General features: G+C 39.9%; 1 protein-coding gene across 1 annotated transcript; it reads right to left on the bottom strand.

Moving 5' to 3' along the window:
* Positions 1–1603: 1603 nt before the first annotated feature.
* LOC104108034 (DExH-box ATP-dependent RNA helicase DExH12-like) lies at positions 1604–8620 on the bottom strand. The gene is given in 2 exon segments (XM_018774781.3): positions 1604–5110; positions 5112–8620. Coding segments are annotated over 2 exon segments (6531 nt in total). The 5' UTR covers positions 8391–8620; the 3' UTR covers positions 1604–1858.
* Between the last annotated feature and the right edge of the window lie 1318 nt (positions 8621–9938).

Genomic DNA, 9938 nt, shown 5'->3' with positions numbered 1-9938 from the left:
CTTTTTTTTCTTTTCCAATTAACACAAATTGAACTGTTTGTCCACACTATAATTCCCAAGACATTTAACCTTTAAAGTCCTTAGTTTTTTTTTAAAAAAAAAAAATTCTTCGACCCTTTCAATTTACATTACGTTCCTCAGTCCTTCTACTTGAATGAAACTCAAACATTAAGCTTTTATCTCAGGAGAAATTTAAAAACAGCCAGATTTACAAGTGATCATTCAAAAATAGCCGCAGTTTTAAAAGTAATCGAAATTTAAAAATAGTCAGATTTACAAGTGATCATTCAAAAGTAGCCACAGTTTCAAAAGTAATCGAAATTTAGTCACTTTTCATGTAAAAATAAATTTGAACGAAAACATTATTCAAAATCCGGAAAATACTCCAGCATAATATACTGGAATTCCAGCATAAGTATGCTGGAACTCCAGCATATTATACTGGAGTTCCAACATAAGTATACTGGACTTCCAGCATAATATACTGGAGTTCTAGTATAATATACCGGTCCAGCATAATATACTGGAAGTTTATACACAGGTGCACCGATCTCCAGTATATTATGCTTGAACTTTCCGTGTTGCAGCAAAATAGTGGCTATTTTTCAATGACTTTGCAAACGCTGGCTATTTTTGAATGACCAGTCCGAAAACTGGCTAGCCCGTGCTATTTTTACCTCAATCTTGCCACTTTAGTTTAGGGCTTTTTCACTTTTAGCGTGGGCCAGAAACTATTACATTTGGCAGCCGAAAAGTGTATAAAATTTATATAATTTTTGTATATAACATGCAGAATGTAAAAATTATACCAAAAATATACATTTTCGGCTATTATTTTGAAAGCAGTTATACAATGTCATTTTCTCATGTTTTAGTTTAGACTTCTTGGCATTTCTTTTGATTAGTATATTGGTAGCTCTCTAAGCCATGGTTAGGAGCATATCTCAAGGTTAGTAGCTTAGAATTTCGTGGGATTTAGAGTCCATGGTTGTCCATAGAATCTCCGCTAATTGAATCTTTTTATTAATTACGAAACATGTCTCTTTGCAGTCATAAGATAGGGGTAAAATTTGACGTACACATTACCCTCTTCAAACCCTATTTGTGATTACACGGTTTATTGTTGTAGTTGTTGTTTGTTGCCTCTGCATGTTTGCTCATGAAAGAGGGAGCAGTGAAACAAGCGAAATGAAATTGCTTTTGATTTAAGCATATCTTTAGCAGAAAGCCACTATAATATGCCGTTTCTAGCAGCGTACTGACTAATTAATTTACGAATCTTTTACAAATGATGTACACATAATCTAATGTACAGATTCTTTTATCACAATCTCTGATGAGATGAGTAATGCTTGCAAGTTGAGACAACTGAACCTTCTTCCCACTCTTACAAACAACATTTCAATTGACAATCTTTCAACTGCAAAAAATTAAACTTCACATACGCCCTATTAGACATCAAACAGCAAGATCTATTCAGGTTCAAGATCAAATCCATATTACTGCTCAGTGGATGGAAAATCTTTTGAATGGGATCGAAACTTCGAGTTTGACATTTAGCCTTCAAATCCAACAAGATTCGTAATGCCAAGAATCAGGGAAGGGACAAGGCAGAATCAGAAACCTCTTAAGTGAGAGAAAAACAATACTGATATCAAATAAAACATTATATGCCATCCCACCAGCATTTCAAACCATTTACCAAACCTATTAAGCAGCTGCACAATTGCCATTGAAATCTAGTCTCGATCGAAAAAGAAGGATCTAAAACAGAGAGCCACATAACTAATCGCCACTAGCTTGTCTATGGTAATAAATTAAGCATTTAGAGTATGTTCTCAAAAAAAGAAAAGAAACGCTACATCAATCTCCTACCATTGTCATCTTCAGCCATTGCTTCTTTAACGTCAAGAGTAAAACTATATTCCTGATCACAGGCCAGAAAATAAGAGTCGCAGACAAAATAGAGTGTGTAGGTCCTCGTTCCAGCATCTGCAGGCGCAGTAAACTCCAGCTTGACACTACACTTCCTTTGGAGGGACGTAACTCTCTTAATGGCCAGTAATTGGTTGCTCTTTGTTTCGCCGATAACAAGCCACCATCCTTCTTCCTTGGCTTTAGGATATCTGGGTGCAAAAACAGGCCCAACCTCTGTTCTACCCTTAATATCTCGCTCAAGGGTTACCTGCACACTTACATTGTCTCCAGCCCTCACATTATCACTCTCCAGCACATCATATGTCAAATCAATGTCTGGAAACCGATTACAGAACCGTTCAATATCCATAAGCTCTATGTCCGACATTTGAAAGAGCTTGAACCGTTCAATATCCATAAACTCTAAGTCCGACATTTGAAAGAGCTCATGCTTCTCGTCAACTTTCATCTTCACTAAATCAAACACTGTCTCTATACTCTTTCCTGGATTTTCTAGGCACTTACTAGCCAATTCCGCTGTGAAGTGTGGAACCTGGAAAAGCACAGAGTCACGTTCCCACATTCCCTGTGTCACCATCTGGCTTACCTCCATTGCTAGAATTGCTAGACTAAACCATCCATTGCTGGAAATAACATCAACCATTGCTTGAAGCAGCCTAGTAGCAGAAACAAGCACCTCTTGCTGGTCAGAGGCAAGATTGCCACTCACCACTTGCCTAGAGAAATGGGCTTGCAAAAGAGCATTAGCCTTTATGTGAGGATCTGTGTATATCGGATTCTCAAAAGAGAAACGCTGGTGATGAATCAACCTTCTTATCAACTCCTCCTCACCTGGTCGTATAGGCAACTGTTCATATTCCGAAGCTGAAGCCAATATTTCCAGCAAGCCCTTCAACTTCGTTTTGGAGGTCAAAGAAGAGTTAAAACGCTCTATTGTCGTGTAACTGATATAATAATATGACGCTATCATGCCAAGATTCAAAGGTGAAAGCAAAAAGTCATCCTCAACGGCGACACATTTGCTTGCCTCCAAGTCACTGATAGCATTCTCCACCAGCTGCGAGAGGTGGTCAGAGAGATGCCTGTGACTAACACCCAGCAAATTGTAGTAATTTGGATTCTGTGTCAGCCTTCTGTACATGAAGGTCCATGTTAGGTAATTCACAGCATCCTGCTTGTTCTGAATAACTCCAGTAACCACCTCAGCATTCAAATTGTCATGGAGATAGTACTGCAGATGGCTTTCAACTGGGAATGCTTCATACAAGAACTTCTTATAGTAGTCCTTCCGTGGTGCATGGCAGAGAATGATACACTTCCCAGAGCTATCTACAAAAGGACGACTAGCACGACCCATCATCTGCAACAAATCAGTAACTGGATAATCAGCGTACTGTGCATTTTCCCTACCATCATAGTACTGAGTTCCCATGACCACCACCAAATGTGCAGATACTGCTACTCCCCAACACATTGTACTGTTCATTACACACACTTGAATCCATCCAGTTTCAAACAACGTCTTCACTATATCCTGATCATTGCCACTCAATCCCTCATGCAAGTAGCCCACGCCATATTTGAGTGTCTCCTTCAGCATAGATTCATTGATCCTGTTGACAAAAGGCTCCAACTCTTCTGCAGATCGTAGCAGAAACATAGGTGTGTCTTCGCTGTCCATGCTTGAATAAGTCATCAGATCTAGGGCAGTCAAGCGTGCATGCTTCCTCGTAGGAACATACACGATTGCAGGTTTTCCTTTCCTTGCGTGTCGGACTATTGCAGTATATGTGGGCTTTGTCATGGCTTGCATCCTAGCTTCAAAGTTAGCAATATCAACACCCTGAATGCGTATTTCCAGTGGCACAGGCCTGACAGTAGGAGGAAAGTTGAAGAGCCCATGAGATGTAGCCCCAATCCATTCTCCCAAATCCTTGGCATTAGCTAGGGAAGTTGACAAAGCGACGATCCGGATCTTGTTCTCAACCTGGCTTGAGATATATCTCATCCGAGAGACGATTACCTCCAGGATTGGGCCACCTTGACCACCAATCAGGTGCAACTCATCGATTATGAAAAGACTGACTTGCTGAACATGCTTACACTGTTTCCAACGACGAGATAAAGCATCCCATTTCTCAGGCGTGCTGATAATTAATTGACCCTTCTCCAACAGCTTCAGATCACTGGTTGTCTCCCCAGTTAATTCAACAACTCTCATTCCCAGAGAGTCTCCAAATTTCTTCTTCCAATCACTGAATCGCTCCTTGGCAAGAGCCTCTAGTGGAGCTATATACACAGCACGCATGGCATTATCAGGTCCTTTCTGATGATTCCTCAATATGGCAAATTCAGCACAAATGGTCTTCCCACTACCAGTTGGAGCTGCAACCAAGACATTGTCATCTGAATTGTACAACACTGTGAAAACCTGAGTCTGAACCGGATTGAAATGCTTAAAATCTTGACAAAGTGCTTCATATGCTGGATTCCTCAATGCAGTTATTGGCAGAGGTTGTAAGTCTAGTAACTCGGTGGGAGGAGGATATTTCTCAGGCAAAATCAGGTGTCGGAAAGAGACTGGCAAAACAGTTTCGGACCCTAGCCATCTGTCTGAGACAACGCGAATAAAATATTGAGGGGGCAATGGCTCATATATTGGGACTGTGAAGTTCAAAGTATGGTCTTCATCAATATACTGCTTCTTCAGCATGAAATATTCATAGTGAAGAATATATTCTCCATCATCATCTTCAACAACCACCCAGAAAGGTTCTACAAAACCATGAACCATGTCGTCCCATTGGAAATCCGGTGTAATAGTCAATTCTACCCTCAAAACTGACCGGGTAATTGGTTGAACATGTGCTGTGAGGTTCAGCTTTGGGAACTGATGAATAAACTCGTGTAACGTCCTTTCCATCTTCGGGGACCGGATAAGCTCTCCCAATTCTTGTGATGAAAGATCATAATAACGCTCCCAAGCCAAATCTTTCTTCTTCAACTTCATCAAGATCTCATTTGGTATGACATGGAATTGGCGAAGTGGTGTCTGTACACTCCACATCCTCTTGCTTATCATTTTGCACCATTTCAAGGCCTTCTCAGCTAACTGAGCCCATCCTCTTTTCAGAACTATCTCAAAAAGAGCTCGCATGAGACGTGCAGCACTCTTGAGTTATATAAACCATGTCTGATGACAAAGACAACCCTTCAAGCTTCAGCTGCGAAATATATGCCTGCAGTAGAACATTGATCTTGGCACTGGGCTCCTCAAGACTCTCTCTGATCGGGATGGGAACACGATCCAGAAGCTTTGCCAATTCCATCTTCTCATCTTGTCTTATCGTTGCATATTTGAACTCCTCACTGAGAGAGAAGAGTCTACAAAGCTCAATATCACCCATCGTCGGTTTCAAGTGCTCATTGTATGTGGAAATTGTCCCATGAGTTATGTAGTAATAGCTAGCAATGCGACCCAGGTCAGTCACCTGAAAATATCCACTTTTTCTATCATACTTAATCAGGTTGTTTTTGTCCAGTAATGTAGCTGCAGAATGAACCAAGTCAGCACACCTTTCCTCCAAAGCAAAGTCAGTTTTGAGTCCATAAAGAGTGGGATTTCGTACCATTCGAACACAGAGGTAAGTATAGAGGAGCCACTTGCATGCCTCTTTGGCATTCTGCACCGTCCCAAGGACAATCTCTGCGTTCAATTGATCAGGCAACTTAGATATAAATTGACTTTCAATAGGAAGCTGCTGATTCATTAAAGAAAGATAATATTGCAATTGAGTGTGTCCAGTTATGATGATTCCTTCACCATAAGTATCATATTGAGGCCTTCCCGCACGGCCAAGCATCTGCATAACATCAAGGGGACTGAGTTCAGTCCAGGCTCCTTTTTCAGGATTGTATATCTGAGTGCCCTTTATAATGACAGTATGTGCAGGTAAATTGACACCTCAAGCTAAGGTTGCTGTTGAAACCAAAACTTGCACATGGCCAGCAGCAAAAAGTTCCTCCACAAGTTGCCGATCAGTTCTAACCAACCCCGCATGGTGAATCGCAAAACCATATGGTAGAACATCTTTGAGGTCATTGCTCTTGATAACATCAGTTTGAGGCTGTAGAATTTCCCGAGTTAAACTATCCTGCTTCAAAAACTTACCAAGGGTGTAATTAGCAAGTGCAGTATCCCGTATTGCCCGAGCTGTTTTAGCTGTTTCCTTCCTTGAATGGACAAAAATAAGCACCTGATGTTTTCCTGCAACACTAATCACCTTCTCATAGCAAACATCATTCATCAACTGGAATCTCTGCAGTGGCTTCTTAACAGTAATACCAATATACTGTTGAGCCAACGGTACAGGTCTATAGCTATTGTCAAAATGAAAGAGTCCTTTGTTCCGATCAACTTGCAAAAACACAGCCACGTCCTCATAATTTGGAAGAGTTGCTGATAATCCAACAAGCCGAATATGCTCTTTTGTGGTTTCAATCTGTCTAACAGTTCTCGCAATGATACTCTCCAGGACAGGCCCTCGATTGTCATGAAGGAGATGTATCTCATCAATAATAACAAGTTTAACAAGCTGTATATATGTGCGATCGCCTGACTTTCTTGTTATAATATCCCACTTCTCTGGGGTAGTCACAATAATTTGAGTCTCTTCAATCTGTTGACGAGTTAATGTTTGATCACCGCTCAACTCTTTCACCTTGACACCATAATGTTCCAACCGCTTGGAGAGATTACCAACCACTTCCGCAACAAGGGCTTTCATGGGTGCCACATATACAATCTTATAATTGTTGTGGTTGAATGATCCATCTTCGTTGCGGTTTAGTGCAATTTGCTGAAGTATAGTAAACATAGCTACATTGGTCTTCCCAGCACCAGTCGGAGCACAGAGCAAAATGTTCTCTGAGGTAAAGAGGGCAGTTTCATATACTTTACTCTGCACCTTGTTCAATTGGGTCATCCCGCTAAACGCTGGTTGAGCCCACTCTGGAATGGACGATATCTTCACAAGCTCTTGGCCAGGGGCTAGTGGCTTCGATTTCAACGCTGGTACATGAACTTCCTCATACCCCTTCTTATGAATCCTATAAGAACCCACTGGAAGCTCTAATGTCTTATTTGCCATCAATAAACCACCTTGATGAAATGCAAGGCTGTCAAGATCAAGCAACTCACGCTGCCCACCATTATCAACATCTCTATCAACAAGTGCCTTACTATCCCCGTTACCATCAACACCACCAGTCTCATCTTTAAGACGCCGAGCCTCTTCCCTAATGCTTTTTTCCAAATTCTTCTGCCTCTCTTTTGCTGTAACTCTAGTCGCGCGCAACTGCTCTAATATGGCGGCATGATCTTGCCCCAAAGCCAACATCTCTTCTTCAATTCTCTTCCTTTTCTCTTGGTCTTCAGCCCTTGCAAGACGGGTACACCATACTACCTTAAGCCGGTTCCCTAGGAGATATTTGATGAGACTGAACTTATCAAATTGGAGATGCACCAGTAGCTTGGTTTCTACTTGGCGATCATCATTCCCTTCAGCAAGAATTTTAAGAACTTCTTCAGCAAGCTTTTGGCTCTGTTGCGAATCCATCTGCTGCTGGTAAGCTTGAGAAATCTTTCTTTGAAGCCAATAAGAATCTATGTCCTGAACATTCAAAGCCATTCCTTCATCCGCCTCCTGCATCTCATCCTCATCAATGCCACTGCCCATTTGCATAGCGCCAGAACCACTGGCTTCCAGCACAACATCCTCCTCCTCTTCATCATCAATCTCGCTTACTTCATCTTCTTCTTCGTCTTCATTCTCCTCAAACTCAACTGCTACACCAACATCATAATCAAGAGCTTCATCGCGACCATCTAATTGGTAGTCAGTGATGAGTCGCCCAATCGACACCAACTTATCAAACACCTGGTCCGAAATAGGGTTTAACAGCTTTTCAATTTCCAATTTCTTTTCAGGGTTCTTAAAGTTACCGTCTTTTAACACGGCCAATATCTCATCAGCAGCCCCACTCACAATACTAAAGGGCTGTCCACCAATTTGCTGCTGAATAAGGCTGAGCATGGCTTCATAAGCAGCCCTAGTTTCCTTAGTTTTAGGCTGGTAAACTCCACCTTCCTCATCAATTGAATTAAGAACACTTTCTTCCCGAAGAAGTCGTCGTCTTTTGGGCTCAGAGTAAAGTGTGTCCCATTGCCGCTCCTTTTTCTTCCTATCCTTATCAGTTGGTCTACCCTTGTAAGCTCGATCACCAAATGTTTTGGGGTCTATTCTGCCATAAAGAGACTCAGGTTCACCGGTCGGTTCATGAGTTTCACGACGACGACGAGAATCGATGGTTAGGGTAAGATTTGAGTTTGCTCGATATTCATACTGTTTCAAACGTGCATGTGCCTCTGCACCACCACCCGAATCGGCCATCTCAAAAATCAAGTACGAGGGAGAGATTCAAAAGTGTGCTTTGCCACAAGGAAAAGCAGTATACGATGAAGCAGACGATAACAGATCCTATATATATAGTTGACAGCCCCTCTGAATCCCAATTGGGGTTGGACTAGAAAAGTTCAACCGCCAAGTAATGCGGGATTGTATCCCAATTAGGATTTGCCTGATTGGATTGAAAAAGTATGAGTTTTACTATCTCAAAACCGCCTAGCTATGCGTACTTTATCCCAATTGGGATTGGATTAAAAAAGTGTAGTTTTTTTTTTTTTTATGTTGGTCAAATATATATAAACATAACAAACTGTTTTTTCTTATGGAATAATATAATATAAAGTAAAATAAGAAAAATTTAGAGAGAGATAATTAATAAATTTTTCTTGATAATTTAATACAAATGAGTAGAGAAGTTTCTAGTTATAAAAGAATTGCTTGGTGACCAAGTAACTAATTTTGGTGGTGACCAAATAACCAATTTTAGTGACCAAGTAACTACAATAGGTCATGACTAACTAATTTACTTCCAAGTAATTTTATAATACATGAATATTCACTTTTAATAATACTAGTATCCCCTATATGGATGAGTATAATTTTTTTAAAATTATACAAATATTATCAATGTGTTTTGAGTTATTAAAAAGTATAGCTTTCAACTTGCGACTTTGGATAATTTTGATACGGGGTTTTAATTTTATGAGTTAGGCAACTATCTTTTCTAGTAATAACACGGAACGAAAGCCTAAATCACAGTAAAAAAAGAAGCAATAACTTTTCTTTTTTGCCTTTCCCTTTTTATGTCAAATACCAATAAAATTTGTTGTCTTCGGATATTAAAAAGTACAATTCCACCAACCAGAACTTAATTAATTTTGCTAATAAATTTTGTGAGTTTATTGATTAGTGTAACTTCAGTACTAATAAATTTGTAATTGTAGTCATCTTTAATTTTATTTAGGAGTCCTACTCTAATGTAGTCATTCATAGTTGCAAAGTACTTACTATTCTAAGTGGATAGCTGCAATAGATACACTTGGTTTTCTTTACTTTAAGTGCGAATAAATCAGGTATGCAAGATAGACCTCAATTACAAGCCAATGAGTTGAATGAATTAAGAACTGCAATCATATACCGAGTTTGGTGATACTTTTGTTGGAATATGTAATCAAAATTAGACTATGAATCTTTCTTTTTTACGATATTAGTATTTGGGTCAACTTGTGCACACTCGATCCACCAGCATAAGTATTAGGTAACTCTGACAACCAAAGATTAGACAGATGGGAAGAAATAATTTAGTTGTTGTTGTCTCTGCAGTAATATATATTGCATACCACTTAAAATTCTATATCCACCTATGTTTCAGGACTCAAAGTTACTGAATTTTGATAAAGTAAAAATTAAATGGTATATTTTGCTTGCAGGAAGACAAGAATTTGGTTAGGCATATTTGAGACAGCAATCAGCAGAAGATGCAGCAAGAGCATATGATAAAGCAGCAAGGCTTGTGTGTGGTCCAAGGGCTAG

Source organism: Nicotiana tomentosiformis, chromosome 6 (assembly GCF_000390325.3).
Source record: "Nicotiana tomentosiformis chromosome 6, ASM39032v3, whole genome shotgun sequence".
Classification (NCBI taxonomy): domain Eukaryota; kingdom Viridiplantae; phylum Streptophyta; class Magnoliopsida; order Solanales; family Solanaceae; genus Nicotiana; species Nicotiana tomentosiformis.
This window is presented reverse-complemented; position numbering and strand designations above follow the sequence as displayed.